The sequence below is a fragment of the Nicotiana sylvestris genome, chromosome 5 (assembly GCF_000393655.2).
Source record: "Nicotiana sylvestris chromosome 5, ASM39365v2, whole genome shotgun sequence".
NCBI lineage: Eukaryota > Viridiplantae > Streptophyta > Magnoliopsida > Solanales > Solanaceae > Nicotiana > Nicotiana sylvestris.
In genome coordinates this window covers 138,828,403-138,854,307 of record NC_091061.1, presented here as the reverse complement: position 1 = coordinate 138,854,307, position 25,905 = coordinate 138,828,403, and the positions used below count along the sequence as shown (strand labels likewise).

Below are 25,905 nucleotides of genomic sequence, written 5' to 3'. Positions count from 1 at the left end.
TTTGGCTTTTGTAGAGAATTCTGATCCGGCCATGTTGCCCTTGTAAATGATTTTTGATATATTTAAAAAATTTCCTTCTGTTCCATGGCTTATGAATCTATTGTCCTTTTTTTTGTGATTTCATGTAAGGGTCAAAATGCCTTAGCATAAGATCATGAAGTTGTGTTCAAGGGTCCTAGGTTTGGGAAAGGTAAGGGCCGATATTAAGCCTTGTCTTCGATCTTTTCTAATCGATGGACCCCGAATGATAACACGAATTTTGAGTTTATGTAACCCTTGAGCTTAATGATTGAGTGCGGACCTGATCGAACTTGAAATTAGGTCGCCTTTAGACTTTTAGTCGATTGAGAATGATATCTCGAACTCAAAGTAAGGGTTTGCTGGAACTCGAAATAAGTTAGTCCTTAGGTTTTTAGTCGAGTGAGAAGGATTTCTCGAACTCGGAGTGAAAGTAGCCCTTAGGCCTTTGTAAATTTTATATTAGGCCGATCTGGCCTTTGTAAAACGATGGTTTAATCACACATAAATAAGGCTTTTTCTACCCTTTTTTGCTTCTAAAGTTTTTCCTTTGTTTATCATTCATGTTCACAAAGGTTTCAATGCTTAGCACGAAGTAAGGAACCGTTCGAGAGTTCGAACAATTTTGTACTCATTAGAGTTTTCGAGGCTTGATAGCATCGAAGCCTTTTATGATTTTGCCGGGGGTAGCCCTTTTAACCGGTTTATGAAAGAATTTGAAGGCCTATTTTGTTACGGAATTCGGACGTCTTCGATACACGTTAATTTGGCCGTAGCCTCTTTAGTTCAGGATTTGCCCCTTAGGCTTATTTTTCCTGTTTTACTTCGAGCTTGCCTGAATTGTCAGTCCTCGAGTGGGGTGGCCGTGGCCTATATAAATCGAGAGTTGCCTAAAAGGTCTTTTGGTCTCGAAGTTTTGATAATTCGATCTCGTTTATTTTTTGGACGACAGTCCCCGAGCGTAGGGGTAATTATCCGAACTCCGGTTACAATCGGCCCTTAAGCCATAATAGATAGAGAGGGTAAATTTGTAAAGTAGAAAAATTTTTCTAAGGCATGAGATATTGGTAAGGAAAAATGCTTCTATTTATAATTGATTATACATGCGTACATGTTTTGTACCAGGGATGGAGCAAACTACGCGGGCACGGTTCGTTTGACTGTTTGGCCCTTACAAATTTTCCTATCGAAGCCCTGATGCCATGAAGTAACTTCTTTGCAACAAAGTTGACATTCGAGGGTAATGCCCCCAGTATTCGAGGTTGATTGTAAAGAAGCCTCGAATACTGTTGACTTGTTCTAAGTTAGCACGATCAATGTTTACCTCATCAAAAACCTCACCGAAAATCCCTTTTGGGACAAAACTGGTCTAAGGGAAAAAGAGTGCAACGCGTGCTTTCAGACCTAAAGTCTTCGTGTCGAGGAGTCCAATGATGTTTCTGATCGAACACCTGTAGGAGTTAGTTTAAAATATAAATGTAAATGGAAAGGGTAATACCCTATCAGTAGTATCGTTTTAGGTGCGATATGTTCCAGTTGCTCGATAATTGTTTGTTGTTTATTGTACTGAGCTTGTATGACCCTTTTCTAATTATTTCGAGAACCTGATACGGTTCTTCCCAGGTTGGACTCAGCTTCCCTTCATTTGGATTTTGGGTGTTGAGGGTGACCTTTCTTAGCACCAAGTCCCCGATGTTAAAATGTCAAAGATTGTCTCTTCGATTGTAGTAACTTTCGATCCGCTTTTTTTGAACGGCCAATCGGACGAGGGCATCTTCACGTCTTTCATCCAATAGTTCTAGGCTTGTATTCATGGCCTTATTATTTGACTTTTCTATTGCATATCGAAATCTGATGCTGGGCTCTCCGACTTTGACCGGGATTAGAGCTTTGATGCCATAAACCAATGAGATCGATGTTGCTCCGGCACTGGATTTCGATATTGTGTGGTACGCCCATAGATCTTCGAGCAGTATCTCTCTCCATTCCCTTTGGCATCAGTCAATATCTTCTTAAGGTTCTGAATGATGGTTTTATTGGTTGATTCGGCTTGTCCGTTCCCGCTGAGATGATAAGGCGTCGATAAGATTCTTTTGATATTGTGGTCCTCGAGAAACTTAGTCACTTTGCTACCGATGAATTGATTTTCATTATCATACACGATCTCGGAGGGCATCCCGAATCGACATATGATGTGATCTCATATGTAGTCTATGTCTTCTTTTTCTTTGACTTTCTTGAAAGCCCGTACTTCAACTCACTTAGAAAAATAATCAGTCAAAAATAAAATAAACTGAGCTTTACCTGGGGCCGATGGAAGAGGGCCGATGATGTCCATTCCCCATTTCATGAACGACCATGGGGATAAGACCAAACGTAGATGCTCTATGGGCTGGTGAATCATTGGTGCATAACTTTGGCATTGGTTGCATTTTTGAACGAACTCCTTTGCGTCCTTATCTATATCGATCTAGTAGTATCCTGCTCTGATTGCTTTGTGGACCAACGATTCAACACCGGAATGTTTTCCACAAGTGCCTTCGTGAACTTCCCATAGGACGTAATCGGTATCTCCCAGTCCCAAGCATATCGCCAGCGATCCATCGAATGTCCTTCTAAACAACGTTCCATCTTCAGACAAAGTAAATTGTACTGCCTTTGTGCGTAGAGTTCTCGACTCCTTTGGATCCGATGGGAGTTTTCCGTTCTTTAAGTTCTCTATGTACATGTTTTTCCAATCCCAGGTCAAACTCGTGGAGTTTATTTCGGCGTGGCCTTCTTCGATCATCGACCTCATGAGTTGTACGATATTCCCCGAGTTGAGTTTGTCGTCTTCAACCTATGAACCTAGGTTGGTGAGAGTGTCGGCCTCGTTGTTCTGTTCTCGAGGTACATGCTGCAAGGTCCATTCCTTAAACCGATGTAGAGTCATCTATAGTTTATCCAAGTACCTTTGCATTCGGTCTTCTCGGACTTCAAAAGTCCTGTTAACTTGGTTTAAAATGAGGAGGGAATACACTTGGCCTATAAGACCTCTGCTCCGAAACATTTTGCTAGTTCGAGACCTATAATCATGGCTTCACATTCGGCCTCATTGTTAGTCAATTTCGATGTTCTAATAGACTGTCTAACTATATTACCCGTGGGTGATTTTAGTACGATGCCTAGTCCGGACCCCTTCACATTTGAAGCACCGTCCGTGAAGAGGGTCCAGACTCCCGAAAATGTACCCAATTTCATCAGTAGTTCCTTTTCAACCTTGACGAGGGCCGGCACAAAGTCATCCACGAAGTCTGCCAATATTTGAGACTTGATGGCGGTTTGGGGTCGATACTCAATATCGTACCCATTGATTTGGACGACCCATTTGGCCAGTCGGCCCGACAGTTCGGGTTTGTGCAAAATATTTCGAAGAGGATAAGTTATCACAACACATATTGGATGACATTGGAAGTACGACTTTAGTTTCCTAGAGGCGCTTATTAAAGCAAATACTAATTTTTCTAAGTGTGGTTATCTAGTTTCGGCCTCACCTAAGGTCCGACTAACATAATAAATAGGGAATTGTGTACCTTGTTCTTCTCGTACTAGGACTCCACTTACCGCTATCTCCAAGACTGCCAAGTACAAGTAAAGTTGTTCGTCCATTTTTGGGGTATGAAGCAGCGACGGGCTCGATAAGTACCGCTTTAGTTCCTCCAAGGCCTGCTGGCATTCCGAGGTCCATGTAAAATAGTTCTTCATCCTTAGCAGTGAGAAGAATCGGTGACTGCTGTCTGAGGACCTTGAAATGAACCGGCCTAGGGTGGCTATTGTCGTGCCCCCTTTTTCCTCGCGGAGTCCAGGTTTCAACATTTTGGGACAACTTCTTTCCTTTTGGGAATTGGGTAAGATATTTGAAGAGGTGCCACCTAACGGATTAAGGTGCGTTAGGGCACCTAGAGCAAATACCTCATGAACTAGTTTACATTATCAGAGATTGGGTAAGGGCTCGAAATTACCTTGAGAGGAAGGTGTTAGGCACCCCTCGAGGTCCACGATGGTGGGTCCCTCCCAAACTCAATTTAGGTGAATTAGTCTTTAAGGAAATAAAGCAATTTAAACAAACAAGTATCACTTTTACACAAGGAATAAAAGGGGTCCTACGTTTTTTAGCCTATAGGATCACTTCTGTACAATACTTGGTAATCGTCCCTAAGTTGGGGTGCTACACATAGCATTAGCGCACAGGTCATCATTTCCTTTGCTACCCATTTACCGTTCCCAGTTATTACTTAAGCACACTAATTGATTCGTATCCTATGTGTGCACTACTCGTCCTTTTCCTCTGGCCCTGGAGGTGTTTAGGGCCTCTATTTAAGGCGGTTCTAGACTTACCTATGTTGTTTAAAAGGATAAAACTAAGCGACAAACAAAAGTCAAGTAGGACTATCACATAAAGAGCAATTAAGTGGGCTCATATTAACCTTCACAAGTAGACAAACAAATGCACATTGTTCAAACAACTTTAAATGCTTTTAGGATCCTATAGGCAGGATATCTAAATAAGCACTAATAGTATATACAACAGTTTTATTAAAGCGAGCAGACGAGTACCTATCAGTTGCCTACTGATTTTCATTAATACTCTAAAACCGGGCACATGTCACACAAGCAGTCATAGTTTTTAGACCCAAAATATAATTAACCTACAGGCTTGCCTAAGTGATAACCGGGCAGAACCTTATAGACATGGCATCTAAGCTGTAGATCAACTACTGATTTTTAACATGCAGATTTTATCTTAAATCCTATAGGCATGCTTTCTAAATGCAGAAACTGATTCCTATAGGCATGATTTCTAAGTGCAGAAACAGATTTTTTGAACACTTACTTCCTATAGGTATGATGTCTAACTGTCAAGACTGATTTTATACTTATTCCCTATAGGCATGATATCTAAGTTGCATAAAACTGATTTTAAAACCTTATGGGCATGAATTTTAAAGGCAGAAACTGATTTTAAAACCTTATAGGCATGATATCTAAACACAGAAACTAATTTTAAAACCTTACAAGCATGGTTTCTAAATGCAGAAACTGATTTTAAAACCTTATAGGCATGATATCTAAATGCAAAAACTGATTTTGAAATTCTATAGTCATGGTATCTACAATTATAAACCTATTGGCATGATATCTATTAATCACACGTGGGGGAGAATTCTTTAAGCACATTGCTAGGAAAATTTATTAATCAAACGGACAGAAACCTATAGACATGGTCACTAGTGCACGTTGAGTTGAAAATACATGTAGATCCTATAAGCAGGATTTCTAATACGCAGAATTAAACATAAAGTCCTATAAGTAGGGTTTCTAATAGAGTCAAACGATCATAAAAATCCTACTGGCAGGATCACAGTATAGTATCCACATAGTGCAATCAGCATAGTTAAGTCCTATAGATAGGATTTCTACCCAATTTCAACAGGAAATATGAGAATAGACCCCCCAAGTTTACTAATAACCCTATATCTGTTTATTACAGGCCAATATAAATAAACTACACAATAAGAATTATTATACTATAGGGAGCCTTAGCAGGCCCAATATAAACTTGAGAGCCAAACCTTCAGCACAATAGCCTTGAAATAGTAGCAGGGATCCATTCATAACACATTAAACCAAGCTTCTAGTGTATCAAAGTTCTCAAAGAGCCTTAGGGACCCCGAGCAATGCTCACACTAGAACTATGTATTCAACACAGAATTCATAAAGGGTCTGAAAACCATCCCCAATGTGTTAGAGTTCAAAGAAGTCTCAGGGAACCTAGGCAGTGCTCACACTGGGGTTGGTAGGAGCCTAAAGAACTAAGAGTAGCAATTTGAAAACCAGTACATAGAAGGTAAAGGGGACAATTTTAGAAAATAGTTTAGTTTAATAAGTAAATATATTCAGGCTACAAGATTACAAACATAGTTGTACAAACAGAATCTATATTTAGCACATGATTCAGGAAGATTGGTATTTGTTTAGACTGGATGCTTGTATCCGTGATCATAAAAAAAGCAAGGACAGAGTTAGCCACATTACATGCTTGCAGTATCTAGCCATGTTCAGAATATGGAACATACAACTGATTTAGCTAGGGTTTCACATAACTTAGTTTATTAGCTATCACTAGGTGGACTCATATAGACATACATTGAATAGAAGCATGCTGGATTTGAAATAACTATCCAAACAAACATATAGCACAGGATAGCAGGAACTAAAGCTCGCTAGTCTAGAAAGAAGTAAACAGAAATCAAGGGCTAGACATGCTATGGTAAGCCCATCACATAACCCCATAGAATAAAGCAAATTATCAGGATTTGAGGCATACTAGTTAGGGAGAATGCAAGAAGGAAACACATGGCAAATAAAAGCTAATCATATAATCATATGGAACAGCAATAACTGAGGCATAAAACGTGAGAACAAGATGACCAGGAATCATGTATCAAACAGAAATATGTTGAGGTCTATAATAGACTGACTATATAGCATATAGAATAGAACATGGTAACGGTAATTGAGATATACTAGTTAAGAGAGCAGTAAATAGGAAATAGAAGGACAAACAGAATCATATTGAAGTCTAACTACATAACATATAGAAGAGAACATGATAACAGAAATGGAGGCATACCAGTTAAAGAGATAGCAAACAGGAAGGTGAAGACGAATGAAATATAAGAGTCTAGCCTTGGCTTTCATCCAGCTAGACAGTGCAACAAATCAAAGAAACTGAAATTGTGTGTGTAAGCGTGTATCAGTATGTGTTAGTAAGTATAGATGTCTGAGTCTGAGCGTGTGTGTTCGTGTCTTGTTTAAAAAAAATCAGAACGGTGAGGTTATATAGCATTCAACAGAGTAGAGCAAATAAGGTAAAGGAAATTAAGAGTTCACAAATAAGGTATGCAAATCATTCAATCAGTTAATTAAGGCTAAACTCAATCAATTAACATGATAGGATCCGAAAAGACCCCTTAAATTAGGAATAAATCTCATACGAAATCAATTAGTGGACAGAATTGAGGTTTAATAAGGTAAGAAATAAGTCTAAGACCATTTATAGGTTGGTCAGAACAAATCAAACCCAGAAATTAGGCCAGTAGCATAATTAAGGGAGGCAGTACTAATTATAAGTCACATATGGGAAAGAATAAATAAAAATCTCATAAATATACCAATTTTAAAACAAAAATATAATTTCAAATCCTAATTAAGCAAGTAAACCAATTAATCCGCTTATTTAACAGAGCCAAAATAAACGGGCAAGATCAGTGAGGTAAACAATTGAATAGCGGAAAACTTTAAGCATGTAGAAGCACAGAGATGAAACATCAAGCAAAGACACTAGTCGAACAGTAGAGAAGAAAGGCCGGAGTTGAGCCTTTAGGCATTTTAAAGCATTTGTGAAAACTTAAAAAGTTGAAACCCTAGTTTTTTTAGGGAAAAACGAAAATCGACCAACAATAATAAGAAAAATAGCGGAATACTAAAAGAAAAATAACAAACAAACAGAACAGTTTTAGATCTAAGGAGATCTGAACGATTTAACCAGAAATAGTTAGGTCTTGCAAAAGATAAACAGAGGTGAGAAAAATCTGGTTTGAACCAGAGATTTGAAGCCATGAAAACGAAGATACCCACACTCACAAACATAGAGATGAACATAGGCAGGTTCATCGAGAAAAGTGAAGAGTTGAAGCCAGGTCTGTGTTGAATCTCTTCGAGTCCCCATCAAACAACAAGAAAATCGAATAGCCAATAGGGATAAGAGGCCAAATGTGGCCTAAAATCAAAGGGAAACCTCATGGATTGAAGGGTTTCCGGCGACAATGGGCTAGGGTTAGGGGAGATTTTGAGAGAGAAGAGAGAGGGGGAGGGATTCAAAGGCAGCAGATTTTGTAAAATGAGGTAGGGTTTGGGGGTTTGGTTAAGTTAAAAAAGGAAAATTAATCCTGGACGTTGATCTTCTGAGATCAACGACCAAGATTAAATCTTTGGCTAGGTCGGGTTAGGAAATTGGGTCGTGGGTATGGTTTAATTGGGCTAGAGTAATTTTGAGCTAAGTCCGAAATTAAACAAAATTAAAGAGGCTATTTGTTAAATAGCCAATTAATTGATAAAATAATTTGTAAAAATAGTTAATTAAATGATAAAAATGATTTTTATGCATGAAAATGATTTAAAATAATTACATAATATTATAAAAATAGAAAAGTTTTTTTTGTGAACTAAGGTAATTATGCACACATGGGCCATTATTGCATTGCAATTATAACCCTAACATGTGAATGTGGCTATACATGAAATAATTAAAGCTTAGTATAAATATAAAATAATAAAATTAAGCAATAAAATTATCATAAAACTGTTTGTGATGCAATTAGTAATTATTTGGATAATAAAATACTAGAATAAATTAATTGAAATTTAAAATTACAGAAAAATTATGGAAAAATAGTGGTTGATGTTCATGCACTATTTTGAAAGTATATATGCATTTTAAAATATATCAGGGAAAAATTGGGTATCAACAGCTGCCCCTCTTTACCCGGGAAGGATGAAAGAGTTTTCGGGTAAAGAAATGATGACTAATTTTGACCGAATTAGGTTTTTTTGAAAAATATAAGCCGCACCCTGGTCTCTGAGCTGCCTATATATCCCTGGTTTTACAGGAATCAGGTGTAGTTTTGGACCCGCCAGTGAATGAAGCCGACGGAATAAGAATGGTAGTCTGTTTTAGAAAAGGGTTTCTTTTGAGAAAGATAGTATCAGATGGGTCTGTGCAGAGTTATGAAGGCGAATCTAAATAATGATGGATGTACCACAGGGCATGTATCTGAACGGTCATGGAGTGAAGGCAAGCAATTGATGAGAATTGGTTACGTTTGCAATAACAGCAAGGTATGAGCAGAAATCAGAGAGAAGGTTGCTCCCGTTTGAAGAACAGTTACCTCTTGGATTTCTTGCAAAACTTAAAACACGATGCATGCAAGTATATAGATTACTGCAAAAATTTAAACATGATGCAAATTCCCTTTGGACCATGAAGGTTGTCTTTGGACAGAGAGGATGGCGTCCTTAGACCATGACGTCCTGGGCCATGAATCATGAGATAGGGGATTCGCAGTCCATTAAATGATGTTCTCAGGACATGAAAACGGTGCCTCTAAAACCATGACACCTTTGAATACTGATGTGCAATATTGAGAGATCCTCAGGACATGACATGGTGTCTTCAGGCTATGAGGATGATGCCTTCAGACAAGTTGGCTACACCTCAGTTTATGAAATGTGGAGACATGATACCAAAGGTGACAACAAGACAAAGCTTAGTCTTATGCAGAGTTTTGGGATAGAGCTTAGCCTCGAGAGAAGAAGATAATGTAAAGTCTAGAATAGGGCAATAATTATGCAGAAGGAGACAAAGCTTAATCTCACGAGAAAGCAGTGCTTAACTTTATGCAAATATGGAAGCAGGGCTTAGCCTCATGCGAGATTTGTGACAAGGCTTAGTCTCATGCAAAGAAAAGGCAGTGCTTAGCCTTATGCAAATATGGAGGCAAGGCTTAGCCTCATGCAAGATTTGAGACAAGTCTTAGTCTCATGCAAGGAGAAGGCAGTGCTTAGCCTCATACAAATATGAAAGCAGGGCTTAGCCTCATGCAAGATTTGAGACAAGGCTTAGTCTCATGCAAAGAGAAGGCAGTGCTCAGCCTTATGCAAATATGGAGGTAGGGCTTAGCCTCATGCAAGATTTGAGACAAGGCTTAGTCTCATACAAGGAGAAGGCAGTACTTAGCCTTATGCAAATATGGAGGCAGGGCTTAGCCTCATGCCAGATTTGAAATAGGGCTTCATCTCATGCAAAGAAAGGGCATTGCTTAGACTTATGAAAATATGGAGGCAGGGCTTAGCCTCATGCAAGATTTGATACAACCCTTAGTCTCATCCAAGGACAAGGCATTGCTTAGCCTTATGCAAATATAAAGGCAGGGGTTAACCTCATGCTATATTTGAGACCGGGCTTAGTCTCATGCAAGGAGAAGGCAGTGCTTAGCCTTATGCAAATAGGGAGGCAGGGCTTAGCCTCATGCAAGATTTGAGACAAGGCTTAGTCTCATGCAAAGAGAAGGCAATGCTTAGCCTTATATAGTGAACAAGTATCAGATAAGAGTAGAATATTTCTTAGCTAGAGATATATTTGCATCTGATGGCCTGATTATTATGAGGATAGTGACTTTGATATGTGTATATTTGCGAATACTCATGTTATGTTCACTGTGCCTGTATCCAAAGAAAAATCGTGAGTTTTGTAGGGGGAGGTTGGTTCGTGCCCTTGTCTGCTTGCTTTGCTCTGGAGGCCCTGTTTGAGTTGTTCTGGGTAACACCGGGCTAACATAGAAATAAAGTTTTCAAAAAATATGCACTTATTTGATGAAATAGAGTTATTTTAGAAACATAATGGTGCATAATATCAAGTAAATTAGATGAACTAATGACTGTAACACTTTTATAGACATTGCAACTTCCTTGCACTAGAATATTTAGGGTCATCCTCAAAATTCTGCTCCAGTTTGATCTTTTGATCATTCTGCGTGCAACGAAGTTTGTTGGATCTGCTCCAGAATTTTGAGAATCCTTCTTAAAATTCTACCCTAGTTACTTAACTGATTTCTGATTTTCTGGCATATGATGGCATCAGTTGGACTTGCTCCGGAATTTTGAGGGTCCTCCTCAAAAATTCTGCCCTAGTTTCTAGTTCTGAGGGAAATGAAGGTTTTATAAAGATATGACTGAACCCACAGGGCTGCCTACATATCCCCTCTTAAATGGAAATCAGGTCAAGCGTAGTTCAGTTACATCAGATGAATGAATGCAAACAATCTAAGCATAGTATCTCTTGACTGCATCTTAATTGATAGGTTTTGGCCAAACTTCTCCGTCCATTTCTCCGAGTATGAGTGACCCTCCTGTTAGCACCCTGTGAACTATGTAGGGACCTTTCCAGTTGGGTGAAAATTTCCCTTTGGCTTCATCCTGATGTGGGAAGCACCAGCTGCCCCGGTCCGAATCGTTTTGGTCTGACACTTTTGTTGAAAGATCTAGACATTCTATTCTGATAAAGCTGAGTGACATACTGCGTTCATTCTTTTTAGTCTATGAGGGCTAGTTTCTCACAGCGGCTCCTTATCCATTCTGCATCGCTGAGTTCGGATTTCTCTATGATCCTTAGAGAAGGAATTTCTACCTCGGCTGGAATGATAGCTTCGGTACCATAAACCAGTAAATAGAGAGTTGCCCCAGTTGATGTACGAACCATAGCGCGGTACCCCAATAGGGAAAAAGGTAACTTCTCATGCCATTGTCTGTGATTTTCAACCATCTTCCTTAGTATCTTCTTGATGTTCTTGTTGGCAGCTTCCATAACTCCGTTCATTTGAGGCCTGTATGTTGTAGAGTTTTTGTGCTTGATTTTGAAAGTTTTACACATGGCTTTCATCAGGTCACTATTGAGATTGGCAGCATTATCAGTGATAATGGACTCTGGAACCCCAAATCGGCAAAAAATACGATCCTTGACACAATTTGCGACGACTTTCTTGATTACAGCTTTGTAAGATGCTGCCTTTACCCATTTTGTGAAATAGTCGATAGCCGGTAAAATGAAATGGTGTCCATTAGAAGCGGTGGGCTTGATCGGACCAATGGCATCCATTCCCCAGGAAGCAAAAGGCCATGGTACACTTGTTGCATTGAGCTCATTTGGTGGTACCCTTATCATGTCTGCATGTACCTGGCATTGGTGGCATTTTTGGACGTACCGGATGCTCTAACAACTTCCTCAGGTATTTCATCTTCTTATTCTGAGTCACTATCCTTATGTTGCATTGTCTCATTACATGTCACGGTCATTGGTTCATCAGGAAAAGTAATAATAACACTGTAGAAGAAATTTTTTAAGATAATCATGAATACTAAATGGCAGTGCATTAATTAAATTTGAAAATATAAAAAATAGGTACGGCTCGATGACTCGAGCAATTATTTCAAAACAACATGCGTCTTTAGAAACAAAATTGCTGAAAATATCTTAAATGCCTAGCATGGCTATTAAAACAAGTCAGGCTGATCGCCAAGCTACCCAAGAACTCGGCGGGCCCGGGATGGTGTGGCAATCCAATTCTTGAGAACAAATCCCTTCTCCACAATCTGAATGGTGAGGCCTTCTTTCTCCTTCTCCTCTTCAATTATCACATTGCAATCCATATTTTCGTTTTCTAGGAACAAGTTTCTCAACCCAGCCAAAACTTCTTCCTCTGTAGATCCCCATATTGTATCGGCCTGGTGAAAAATCTGACTTAGGTATGGTACCAGCTGCTCGAGAGGGTAATAAGGACCACACCATGGGGGCGACCAATCATCATATTCTTTCCAGGTGTATGGATATCCCATCCCGAAAGTTGTGCCATGATGTTTCAACTGTATCGGTTTAGTAATGCCCTAGAGTTTCTTCCCCATCCCTTTGCCGGGTTCATACCCAGACCATGCCAGTATGTTTTCTATTTTGTTACTCCACCACTTGTCCTTCTCAATCGCGTTGACATGCTTAATGTGGTGATAAATCTCTCCACCCAACCTTCTTCTATTCTCGATAACCGAGACAGTTTGACTGGTGTAAATGGGGTTACTTCTATCTCCGTGAATGATTACCTTCTGATGGTTCCATTCGAACTTCATGGCATGGTGTTGTGTGGAAGCCACGGCCCCAACGGCATGTATCTAAGGTTGTCCCAATAGAAGATAGTATGTAGCTGATATGTCTAGTACTTGGAACTCGACATCGAATCAAGTTGGTCTTATCTACAGACATAGTTTAATCTCTCCAATCGTGGCCCTTTGAGATCCATCAAATGCTTTCACGTTCATACTCCCTGCTCATATCTCATGGAAATCTTTGCCCAACCGTTTCAGAGTAATCAATGGACAAATGTTGAGGCTTGAACCCCCATTTATTAGGACCCTGGCGATAAATTTGTCCTCGAACTGTACTATGATATGCAATGCCCTGTTGTGACTTAATCCTTCAGGTGGTAGTTCATCTTCGTGAAAGGTGATCTTGTGACTTTCCAGTACTTGCCCTACCATGTTGGCCATCTCTCCACTGATAATGTTATTGGGAACATAATATTCATTCAACACCATCATCAGAGCATTCTTATGTGCCTCCAAATTTTGCAATAGTGACAGGATGGATATCTGGGCGGGGGTCTTGTCTAAATAATCGATGACAGAGTATTCCCTCGCCTGTACTTTCCTCCAAAGATCGTCCGGTCCAGTTTCAATGACAGGTTATTTTGTAGCAGTCTCCTTGCTTAACTCTCCTAAATTTTTGGGTGTATAGATCCTTCTAGTCCTGGTCATCCTCTGCGCGGCCTCAGATCCTTCCATATTTGTTTTTCCTTTTTGCCTAGCTTCGGCAACGTAATCCCAATGTATAGAATTAAACTTAAAAGGAGGCGTAGTTGCCACTATCACTGTGAAAGGTGTGGCCACTTCTACCTCAAATGGAACAGGTGTGGCTACAGGTAGTATAGGTGGTGTTACTTCTACCTCAAACGGAACTGATGTGATTACCTCAACCTTAACTGGAAGCTATAATTGGACCACAATAGGATTGAGCATAACTGCGGTCTTCTTAGGATCATCGCCTTCTTTGATAAGTCCAATTGATCCCTTGGGATCCCACTCCTCATCAGTTTCTATCACACTGATCCCTTCGCCCCTATGATCTAGAAGAGGATTGTTGCGGATGTTGGGTGCAGCCTCATTCACATGTATGACCTTATTATCAATCAATGTCTGGGTCTTATCTTTCAATGTTCGGCACTCGTCAATGGTGTGCCCCTTCATACCCGAATGAAATGCACAGGTTTTGTTTGGGTTGACCCATTGAGATGAATTCTCTATTGCCACAATGGGAATAGAGGCGACATAACCAGCAACCTTCAATCTTTCATATAGATGGTCGATGGGTTCAGCAATGGCGGTGTACTGTCTGGGTTGTTTGCGATCGAAATTAAGTCGGGGTTTCTGGTAATTTGGACAAGTTGGAGGTGAATGATAGTAGGCTAGCTGGGTGTTATAAGTATGATAGGCGGTGGTGTGTTTATAATATCTGGGAGGTGAGGGTTGGTATGTAGGTGGAGGTGTTTGGTATGTGCGTGGAGATTTTGGGCCCTGGGCTACCATTACGGCCCTTACTTCTTTCTTCTTCGATATGCCGCCTGATTGCAATGCTTTGTTTGTGGCTTGCAGTGCCTCAAAATTTTTCACCATCCCGCTTTTAATACCCTCTTCAATCCATTCCTCGAGTTTGATGATATCAGAGAACTTATGATTCTGAATAAACATTCGTCTTTCATAATACTGCGGGTCTTGTGCCCTGACAAAGAACTTGCTCATCTGTTCCTCATTGTGACAACCCGGCCGGTGATCTTAAGAATTAACGTCCCGATCCTGTATTAACTAATTTCCCCATGTTTATTTCTGCTATTTTGATTTGCCGAGATGTTCAGTTTTGAGTTTCAGCGAGTTTTGGGACACTTAGTCCCTAAATGAGAGCTTAAGTGTTGGAAATTTGACCTAGTCAGAACAGTGTGAAGACGGCCTCAGAATGGAATTCCAATGGTTCCGTTAGCTCCGTTGGGTGATTTGGGGCCTAGGGGCATGTTTAGATTGTGTTTTGGAGGTCTGTAGCTAATTTATGCTTGAAATGCCGAAAGGTCGAATTTTGAAATTTCCGGTTCGATAGTGAGATTTTGATCCGAGGGTCGGAATGGAATTTCGGAAGTTGGACTAGCTCTGTAGTATTAAATGTGACGTGTGTGCAAAATTTCAAGTCATTCGGACGAGGTTTGATAGACTTTTTGATCGAAAGCGTATCTTTAGAGTTTTGGAGTTCTTAGGCTTGAATCCGTGGGTGATTTGTCGTTTCGAAGTTGTTTTAGGTGTTTTAAGGATTGGTATAAGTTTGGACAGTGGTATTAGACTTGTTTGTGTTTTTGGTTGAGGCTCCAGGGGCCTCGGGATGATTTCGGAAGGTTGTCGGAAGGTTTGGGAGTTGTTTGAGCAGCTGAAGCTGCTGATCTTCTGTCATAACTGCACATGCGGTTGGGTCCCGCAGGTGCATTGCCGTAGAAGCGGCATTTGTCATCGTAGAAGTGGAATTGGGTAGGAGTAGTAGGATCCGCAGATGCGGGATATTTACTGTAGAAGTGGTAACACATCTGCGAATGGGGAATCGCAGGTGCGGAAACAGGCTGGGTTAGTGATTGTCGCAGTTGCGACCGTTGACCCGCAAAATTGGGGCCGCACGTGCGGTCCCATAACTGCAGAAGCGGATTAGCTGGGCAAAAACATATAAATTCTTGCCTTCGCGAATTTTAGCCATTTTCACCTCTTTTCAAACGAGAAGAAGCCTTGGGGAGCATTTTCAAGAGGGATTTTTAGAGAAGTTCATTGGGGTAAGGTCTTTGGTCCCTAAACTCGTTGTTGGAATGATTTTTATATTTTAAGCATGGAAAATTAAGGAAACTCAGTGGTAAATTGGAGGTTAGGACTTGGCTAATTAGAGACCTTTGAGTGATGATTTGAGGGGCTATTTGAAGTCCGATTTTGGTACTTTTGGTATGACTAAACTCGTGAGAGTGTGAGGATTCTGGAAATGTAAATTTTACCCGATTCCGAGACTTGGGCCCGAGGGGCCTTTTGGTCATTTTACCTAATTTTGCGTATTAGCTTAGAATTTCTTCGTAGAATTAGTTACTTGAAGTGTTATTTACATTATGAAATTGAAAATGAATAGATTTGGGCCATTAGTAGTCGAGTACTCGTGGAGAAAATGTGGTTTCGAGTTGATTTTGAGCCGGTTCGAGGTAAGTGGCTTGCCTAACCTTGTGTGGGGGACCTTCTCCTTAGGATTTGGTATTATTGTTAATTGAAATGCCTTGTACGTGAGGTGACGAGTGCGTACTTGTGCTAATTATTGAAAATCCGATTTTCATTAAATTACTAGAATGTTTCCTCCCCTGTTTATATTACTTGCACTTTAAGCCTGTTGTTAGCGTAGAAAAGCATGTCTAAGTAATTTAATTGCTTTATTTGCTCAAACTGCTCTACCTGAATTTTGTGCAGCATGCTAGACTAGAATTACTCGTTTGCCTTAATATGGAATTGACATTTGCTGAATATTTATCTGTTGCTGCTATGTATTTACATTGGGACTACGGATATGGGATTCTGGTAGATCCCCCTGCACAGTTATATGGAACTACGAGACTTCACCCTGTAGATTCCCCTAGTACTGGGTATTTATATTTGGGACTATGGAACAGGATTCTGATAGATCCCCCTGCACTATGAGTTGTTCTACGAGACGGGATCCCGGGAGATCCATTGGATATGTATATTTGGGACTACATGACGGTATCCTAGGAGATCCTCGATTGTTATTGTGGGGCTGTGTCGTACTTCTTTTTGTGTTTACCTTGCCTCTGTAATAATGGTCGTTGCCCTTTTTATCTTGTGTTACTTTTACTGCTGTACTTATTTATATTGTTCTGTTCTACAATGTGAAACTTTATATTTTATTTAACCTCAGTAGGGCCCTGACCTTTCTCGTCACTACTCGACTGAGGTTAGGCTTGGCATTTACTGAGTACTACTGTGGTGTACTCATGCCCTTTCTGCGTATGTTTTTCATGTGCAAATCCAGGTACTTTGACTCAGTCCTATCACCCTTGAGGCGAGGCGACTGTTCTAGAGACTTCGAGGTATATCTGCCGCGTCCGCAGACCGAGGAGTCCCTTTCTACTCTCCATATTGTATTAGCCCTTCTGTATTTTCTTTTCCTTGTTAGATATTCCAGAGTTAGACAACGGTAGACATTCTAAGGCTTGTGGTTTCATGAGATTCCGGGTTTTGGAAAATGTTGTTAGTTCCGAGAAGTTGTATTGTCTATGCCGAGCGGCATTTTAAATACTGTTTCATTCGGTTATTTTGGCTTTCAATTATTTCTTTCGTAAATTTTGTTTATTTTTCACATTTGTTAGGCTTACCTAGTCATAGAGACTAGGTGCCATCACGGTAGTTCACGGACGGAGAACTGGGGTCGTGACAAGTTGGTATCGGAGCTCTAGGTTCATAGGAGTCATGAATCACAAGCCAGTTTATAAGAGTCTCGCTGATCGGTAGGGAGACGTCTGTACTTATCTACGAGAGGCTGTGTAACTGTTAGGAAAATTCCATTTCATTTGATTTCCTTGTCGTGCGATATTTGATGTCACAATTCTAAACCTCTGTCTTCTATTCTCTCACAGATGGTGAGGACACGCGCTACCCGAGATGATCAGGAACCCGCGCCCCTACTACAGACGTCAGCGGCCAGGGCTGGGGTAGAGGCCTAGGACGCGCACGTGGTGCAACCAGAGCACCTGTGCGAGCTGCCATTGAGGTACCACCAACAAATCCAGTCAGAGTCCAGGCATCTGATATGCCTACTGCTACTACTACTCCAACACTTCAGGAGACTCTGGCATAGTTCATGAGCATGTACACCACTTTGGCTCAGGCAGGGTTGCTTCCCCTTGCTGTAGCTACGTCTCAGGTTGGGGAGGGGTACAAACTCCCCCTGCCCGCACTCCTGAGCAGCGAGTACATGTTGAGCAGGTCCCTAAGATTATTCCTATATAGCCTGTAGTCCGAGATCAGCTCGAGGATAGGGTAGCGGTTTCCGAGGACGAGCAACTGAGGATTGAGAGGTTCAAGAAGTACAAGCCTCCTGTATTCAGTGGTCTAACATCGGATGATGCTCTGGGATTTCTAGATGAGTGTTACTGCATTCTCCGTACCATGGGTATATCAGGGTCGAGCGGGGTTTCCTTCATTACCTTCCAGCTTTGAGGAGCTGCCTATGAGTGGTGGCGCACCTATGAGTTAGACAGTCCGGATGAGGCTGCTTCACTGACTTGGACTCAGTTTTCAGATCTATTCATGAGAGAGTATATTCCTCAGAGCCTCAGGGTCATATGGCACACAGAATTTGAGCATTTGTGCTAGGGTGCTATGACTGTCTCAGAGTATGCCGTCCATTACACTAGTTTGGCTAGACATACACCAGCCTTGGTTTCTACTATTCGTGAGAGGGTTCGCCTGTTTATTGAGGGCCTTATTCCGAAAATCAGGTCTAGCATGGCTTGTAAGTTGGATTTGGATATTTCTTATCAGTAGGGGGTGTGCATTCCTAGGAGGATTGAGGGTATGCATGCTAGGGAGAGAGAGGAGAGGGAAGCCAAGAGGTCTCGAGAGTCAGGCCATTATTCTAGTGCCTGTGCCCCAGCTACAGGTCGTCATGGTAGGGGTTATATGAGTCGCCTTTTTCATTCAGCTCTTCTAGCAGCTAGTGGTATTCCAGCTCCTCCTAGACCTCAGGAGCCTTATTATGCACCTCCAGTTTCTAGTGCACCTCCCGTGTGGGGTGCTTTCAGAGGTCAGTCCAATAGACCTGGCCCGAGCCAGTCACAGCTGCCACGTCCTCTCAGAGCTTGTTTTGTGTGTGGTGACGCATGCCATATGGTGAGGGATTGCCCCAGACTTAGGAGGGGTGCACCTCCGCAGACTTCTTAGCCACATCGTGCCCCGCAAAGTTCTCAGGCTATGATTACAACTCCAGTTGCTACCCCACCTGCTCAGCCAGCTAGAGGTGGAGGTCGGGGAGGTAGAGGTCGCCCTAGAGGGAGAGGCTAGGCCCGATACTATGCCCTTCCTACCCGTACCGAGGCTGTTGCCTCCGATTCTATCATCAAATGTATTATACTAGTTTGTCATAGAGATGCATCGGTTCTATTTGATCCAGGCTCCACTTACTCTTATGTGTCTTCTTATTTTGCTCTGCATTTGGTTGTACCTCGGGATTCTTTGAGTTCCCCTATTTATATTTCTACTCCTGTGGGAGATTCTCTTGTTTTGGACCACATTTATCGGTCGTGTTTGAGTGCTCTTAGTGGTTTTGAGACCAGAGCCAATTTATTATTGCTCAACATGGTAGATTTTGATATTATCTTGGGCATGGACTAGTTGTCGCCCATTATGCTATTCTTGATTGTCATGCCAAAACTGTGACGCTGGCTATACCAGGTGTACCGCGTGTTGAGTGGAGGGGTACTTTAAATCACACTCCCAGAAGAGTTATTTCTTTTCTTAAATGGTTTAGAAGAGTTATTACTTTAAATCTGTCAGTATTGATACCCCTTCAGTTGATTCAGTCCCAATAGTACGGGATTTTCCCGATGTGTTTCCAGCTGATCTTACGGGCATGCCACCTGATAGAGATATTGATTTTGGCATTGATCTGTTGTCGGGCACTCAGCCTATTTCTATTCCTCTGTATCGTATGGCTCCTCCTAAGTTGAAGGAGTTAAAGCATCAGTTATAGAAATTGCTTGATAAGGGTTTTATTCGGCCCAGTGTATCACCTTGGGGTGCTCCTGTCTTGTTTGTGAAGAAAAAGGATGGTTCTATCCGTATGTGTATTGATTATCGCCAGTTGAACAAGGTTACGGTGAAGAACCTTTATCCTTTGCCTCATATTGATGATCTATTTGACCAGCTTCAGAGCGTACAGGTGTTTTCTAAGATTGACTTGCACTCAGGTTACCATCAGTTGAAGATTCGGGAGCCAAATATCCTGAAGACTACTTTTAAGACTCGGTATGGTCATTACGAGTTCCTTGTTATGTCATTTGGGCTAACTAATGCCCCAGTAGCCTTTATGCATTTGATGCACAGTGTGTTCCGGCCGTATCTTGACTCGTTCGTCATTGTCTTTATTGATGATATTCTGGTGTATTCCCGGAGTTGGGAAGATCATGAGCAACACCCGAGGACTGTGCTTCAGACTCTGAGAGAGAAGAAGTTATATGCTAAGTTCTCAAAATATGAGGTTTGGTTAGATTTCGTGGCATTCTTAGGCCACGTGGTATCGAATGAGGGTATTTAGGTGGATTCGAAGAAAGTAGATGCCATGCAGAGTTGTCCCAGACCATCCTCAGCTATAGAGATCCTCAGTTTCCTTGGCTTGGCGGGTTACTACCGTTGTTTTGTTGAGGGGTTTACATCGATTGCAGCCCCTATGACCAGACTAACCCAGAAGGGTGCTCCATTCCAGTGGACAGAAGAGTGTGAGGAAAGCTTTCAGAAGCTCAAGATAGCTTTGACTACAACCCCAATTTTGATACTACCTATAGGTTCGGGGTCTTATACAGTCTATTGTGATGCCTCGAGGATTGGCCTCGGAGCGGTGTTGATGCAGGACGGTAGGGTGATTGCCTACCCGTCCAGACAGTTGAAGGTATATGAGAAAAATTACCCTATCCACGACCTTGAGTTAACTACGCCCTAAAGATCTGGCGTCATTATTTGTACGGAGTTCCCTGTGAGATTTATACTGATCATCGGAGCTTGCAACACCTGTTCAAGCAAAAGGATATAAATTTGCGCCAGAGGAGGTGGTTAGAGTTGTTGAAGGACTATGATATCACCATTTTGTATCACCCGGGTAAGGCCAATGTGGTGGCCGATGCTTTGAGTTGCCGGGCAGAGAGTTTGGGGAGTTTGGCTTACTTACTAGCATCGGAGATACTTATGGTGATGGATGTTCAGGCCTTAGCCAGCCAGTTTGTGAGATTGGATCTTTTGGAGCCCAGCCGGGTTCTAGCTTGTGTGGTTTCTTGGTCTTCTTTATTTGATCGTATCAGGGAGCGTCAGTATGATGACCCTCATTTTCTTGTCCTTAAGGACAAGGTTCAGCACAGTGATGCTAGAGATGTGACTATTGGTGATGACAGGGTACTAAGGATGCAGGGTCAGATTTGTGTCCCAATGTTGATGGGCTTCGGGAGTTGATTCTATAGAAGGCCCATAGTTCGCGGTATTCCATTCATCCGGGTGCCGCAAAGATGTATTAGGATTTGAGACAGCACTATTTGTGGAGGCAGATGAAGAAAGATATAGTTGGATTTGTAGCTCGATGCCTCAGCTGTCAGCAGGTGAAGTATGAGCACCAAAGACTGGGTGGGTCGCTTCAGCAGATAGAGATTCCGGAGTGGAAGTGGGAGCGGATCACCATGGACTTTGTAGTTGGGCTCCCACGGACTTTGAGAAAGTTCGATGCTATTTGGGTGATTGTGGATCGACTGACCAAGTCCGCGCACTTCATTCCTGTGTGTACTACCTATTTTTCGGAGTGTCTAGCAGAGATTTATATCTGGGAGATTATTCATCTGCATGGTATTCCAGTTTCCATCCTTTCAGATAGAGGTACTCAGTTCACATCACGGTTTTGGAGGGCCGTTCAGCATAAGTTGGGTACTAGGGTGGAGTTTAGTACACAGATAGATGGACAGTCCGGGCGCACTATTCAGATTCTTGAGGATATACTCCATGCCTGTGTGATTGAGTTTGAAGGGTCTTGGGATCAATTCTTGCCATTGGCGGAGTTTGCTTACAACAACAGTTATCAGTCCAGCATTCAGATGGCGCCGTATGACGCCTTATATGGTAGGCGGTGTAGGTCCCCGGTGGGTTGGTTTGAGGTGGGTGAGGCCAGATTATTGGGCACAGACCTGGTTCAGGATGCTTTAGAGAAGGTCAAGGTGATTCAGGACAAACTCCATACAGCCCAATCTAGACAGAAGAGTTACGCGGACCAGAAGGTTCGTGATGTTTCCTATATGGTTGGAGAGCGGGTCCTGCTTCGAATTTTGCCTATGAAGGGCCTTATATGATTTGGGAAGAAGGGGAAGTTGAGTCCGAGGTTTATTGGCCCTTTTGAGATATTGAGGCGTGTTGGGGAGGTTGCTTATGAGCTTGCCTTACCTCCCAGCTTGGCAGGAGTCCACCCGGTATTTCATGTTTCTATGCTCCGGAGGTATCACGGTGATCCATCGCATGTGTTGGACTTCAGTTCAATCCAGTTGGATAAGGATCTATCTAATGTTGAGGAGCCTGTGGCGATATTGGACAGGCAAGTTCGAAAGCTCAGGTCAAAGAATATTGCATCGGTGAAGGTTCGGTGGCGGGGTCAGCCGGTTGAGGAGACGACCTGGGAGATCGAGCAGGACATGCACAGCCGTTACCCGCATCTTTTCACTACTTCAGGTATGTCTCTATGATCGTTCGATGACGAATGAATGTTTAAGTGTAGGAGGATGTGATGACCCGGCCAGTCATCTTAACAATTAACGCCCCGATCCCCTATTAACTGCTTTTCCCGTGTTTATTTCTGCTATTTTGATTTGCCGAGATGTTCGTTTTTGAGTTTCAGAGAGTTTGGGACACTTAGTCCCTAAATGAGAGCTTAAGTATTGGAAATTTGACCATAGTCAAAACAGTGTGAAGACGGCCTTGGAATGGAATTCCGATGGTTCCGTTAGCTCCGTTGTGTGATTTCGGGCCTAGGGGCGTGTTCGGATTGTGTTTTAGAGGTCCGTAACTAATTTAGGATTGAAATGCCGAAAGGTCGAATTTTGAAGTTTCCGGTTCGATAGTGAGATTTTGATCCAAGGGTCGGAATGGAATTCTGGACGTTGAAGTAGCTCCGTAGTGTTGAATGTGACATGTGTGCAAAATTTCAGGTCATTCGGACGAGGTTTGATAGACTTTTTGATCGAAAGCGTATTTTTAGAGTTTTGGAGTTCTTAGGCTTGAATCCGTGGATGATTCGTCGTTTCAAAGTTGTTTTACGTATTTTAAGGATTGGTATAAGTTTGGACAGTGGTATTAGACTTGTTTGTGTTTTTGGTTGAGGTCCTGGGGGCCTCGAGATGATTTTGGAAGGTTGTTGAAAGATTTGGGAGTTGTTTGAGCAGCTGAAGCTGCTGATCTTCTGTCATAACTGCACCTGCAGTTGGGTCCCGCATGTGCGTAGCCGCAGAAGCGGTATTTGTCATCACAGAAGCAAAATTAGTCAGGAGCAGCAGCATCCACAGATGCGGGAGATTTACTGCAAAAGCGGTACCGCATCTGTGAATGAGGAAGCGTAGGTGCGGAAACAGGCTGGGTTAGTGATTGTCGCAGATGCGACCATTGGTCCGCAAAAGCGGGACTGCATGTGCGGTCCCATGACAGCAGAAGCGGATTAGCTGGGCAGAAACATATAAATTCTTGCCTTCGCAAATTTTAGCCATTTTTCACCTCTTTTCAAACGGGAAGAAGCCTTGGGGAGCATTTTCAAGAGGGATTTTCAAAGGAGTTCATTGGGGTAAGGTCTTTGGTCCCTAAACTCGTTATTGGAATGATTTTTATCATTTTAAACATGAAAAATCAAGTAAAATTAGTGGTAAATTGGGGGTTAGGGCTTGACTAATTAGAGACCTTTGAGTAATGATTTAAGGGGGCATTTGAGGTCCCATTTTGGTACTTTGGGTATGTCTAAACTCGTGAGAGTGTGAGGATTCTAGAAATATAAATTTTACCCGATTCCGAGATGTGGGCCCGAGGGGCGTTTTGGTCATTTTACCTAATTTCGCTTATTAGCTTAGAATTTCTTTGTAGAATCAGTTACTTGAAGTGTTATTTACATTATAAATTGAATTGAATAGATTTGGGCCATTTGGAGTCGAGTACTCGTGGCAATAACGTAGTTTCGAGTTGATTTTGAGCCGGTTCGAGGTAAGTGGCTTGCCTAACCTTATGTGGGGGACCTTCCCCTTAGGATTTGGTATTATTGTTAATTGAAATGCCTTGTACGTGAGGTGAAGAGTGCGTACTTGTGCTAATTGTTGAAAATCCGGTTTAATTAAGAAATTACTAGTATGTTTCCTTCCCTATTTATATTACTTGCACTTTAAGCCTGTTGTTAGCGTTGGAAAGCATGTCTAAGTGATTTAATTGCTTTATTTGTTCAAAGTGCTCTACCTGAATTCTGTGTAGCATACTAGACTAGAATTACTTGTTTGTCTTAATATGGAATTGACATTTGCTGAATATTTTCCGGTTGCTGCTGTGTATTTACATTGGGACTGCGGATGTGGGATTCCGGTAGATCCCCCTTGTCTGTTTATTTGGGACTATGGATGTGGGATTCCTGTAGACCCCCCTGCACAGTTATATAGAACTACGGGACTGCACCGGGTAGAGTCCCCCAGTACTGGGTATTTATATTTGGGACTACGGAATAAGATTCTGCTAGATCCCCGCGCACTATGAGTTGGACTACGGGACAGGATCCCGGGAGATCCATTGGATATGTATATTTGGGACTACAGGACGGTATCCTAGGAGATCCCCGATTGTTATTGTGGAGTTGTGCCGTATTTCTTTCTGTGGTTACCTTGCCTCTGTAATAGTGGTCGTTGCCCTTTATATCCTGTGTTACTTTTACTGCTGTACTTATTTATACTATTTTGTTCTGCAATGTCAAACTTTGTATTTTATTTAACCTCAGTAGGGCCCTAACCTTCCTCTTCACTAGTCGATCGAGGTTAGGCTTAGCACTTACTGAGTACAGTTGTGGTGTACTCATACCCTTTTTGTGCATATTTTTCATGTGCAGATCCAAGTACTTTGACTCAGTCCTATCATCCTTGAGGCGAGGTGACTGTTCCAGAGACTTTGAGGTATATTTGTCACGTCCACAAGCCGAGGAGTCCCTTTCTACTCTCCCTATTGTATTAGCCCTTCTGTATTTTCTTTTCCTTGTTAGATATTCTGGAGTTAGAAACTGGTAGACATTCCAAGGCTCGTGGTTTCATGAGATTCCAGGCTTTGGGAAATGTTGTTATTTCCGAGAAGTTATATTGTATATGCCGAGCGGCATTTTAAATACTGTTTCATTCGGTTAATTTGGCTTTCAATTATTTCTTCCGCAAGTTTTGTTTGTTTACCGCATTTGTTAGGCTTACATAGTCGTAGAGACTAGGTACCGTCACGACAGTTCACGGAGGCCGAACTGGGGTCATGACACTCATCTAATGCTGGTCTGACTTTGGCTGCTTCCGACCTCCACCAAGTAGCATACTCGTGGAAAGTCTCAGTTGGCTTCTTCTTTAGGTTCTAGATATAGAAGACATCTGGTGCATTAACCTGAACCGATCCATAAAATTTGATGCCATGCTCACCCAATTGGCCCATTTCTTAGGATTCTGGCTTATGTACCAGGACAAGGCATCTTCGGTAAGACTTCTCATGAAGAGCTTCATTCGAATCCTTTCATCTTTTCCAACTCCCATGAGCTTGTCACAATAAGTTCTTAGATGAACCTTGGGATCACCCCTTTCGTCAAACATTTCGAACATGGGAGGTTCGTAACCCTCCGACAGTTCCACATCTTGTTGTATGCACAAATCCGTATAGTTCAGACCTTTTATCCCTTTGCCTCCTTCAGCACCCTGAACCCGACTTGTCAACTTCTTGAGCTCCTCGGCCATGTTCTTGATAAGCAGGTCCTTCTCAGCGGATTCTGGTGTATAGGAGATTGTTGAGTGGAGTGAGGTACGGTCTCCACGTATATGGGTTTGTTTTGGTGGGTGCCAGGGATTTGGGTGTAGTGGTGGTCGTTGGTTGAGTTTTAGGGATCGGGAATAGGTTGTGGTATGTTCTGAGGAGTGTGATAGGTAGTGGTTTATGGGTACTGAGTTGGTTGATTATGGTGTTGTAGAGGAGTTGGTATCGGTAGAGAATTGGGGTTTTGAGGTGGTGTGGCGTACTGATGGGGCGCAGGAGGATTTTGTGGACGTTGGTTTGGCGTATTTTGTAGAGGTGTTGGGTTTTGAGCATTTTGTTGGTTGACGT

At 42.0% G+C, this 25,905-nt stretch overlaps 1 protein-coding gene across 1 annotated transcript; it reads right to left on the bottom strand.

Moving 5' to 3' along the window:
• Positions 1 to 7,297: 7,297 nt before the first annotated feature.
• LOC138869380 (uncharacterized) lies at positions 7,298 to 11,839 on the bottom strand. The gene is made up of 3 exons (XM_070146992.1): positions 11,545 to 11,839; positions 7,564 to 7,592; positions 7,298 to 7,438 (listed from the first exon to the last, which is right to left on the bottom strand). Exons 1-3 carry the CDS (start codon positions 11,837 to 11,839, stop codon positions 7,298 to 7,300), a joined length of 465 nt encoding a protein of 154 aa, XP_070003093.1.
• Between the last annotated feature and the right edge of the window lie 14,066 nt (positions 11,840 to 25,905).

What these genes read in the sequence shown, in the direction of transcription:
- LOC138869380 (XM_070146992.1), bottom strand. Translation starts at nt 11,839, where the DNA reads ATGATAAGGGTACCACCAAATGAGCTCAATGCAACAAGTGTACCATGG. An exon ending in TGACCTGATGAAAGCCATGT is followed by an intron (nt 7,593 to 11,544) that starts GTAAAACTTTCA and finishes TAAATCGTTCAG; the next exon opens with ATCTCCTTAGATCTAAAACT. An exon ending in GATCTAAAACTGTTCTGTTT is followed by an intron (nt 7,439 to 7,563) that starts GTTTGTTATTTT and finishes AAATGCCTAAAG; the next exon opens with GCTCAACTCCGGCCTTTCTT.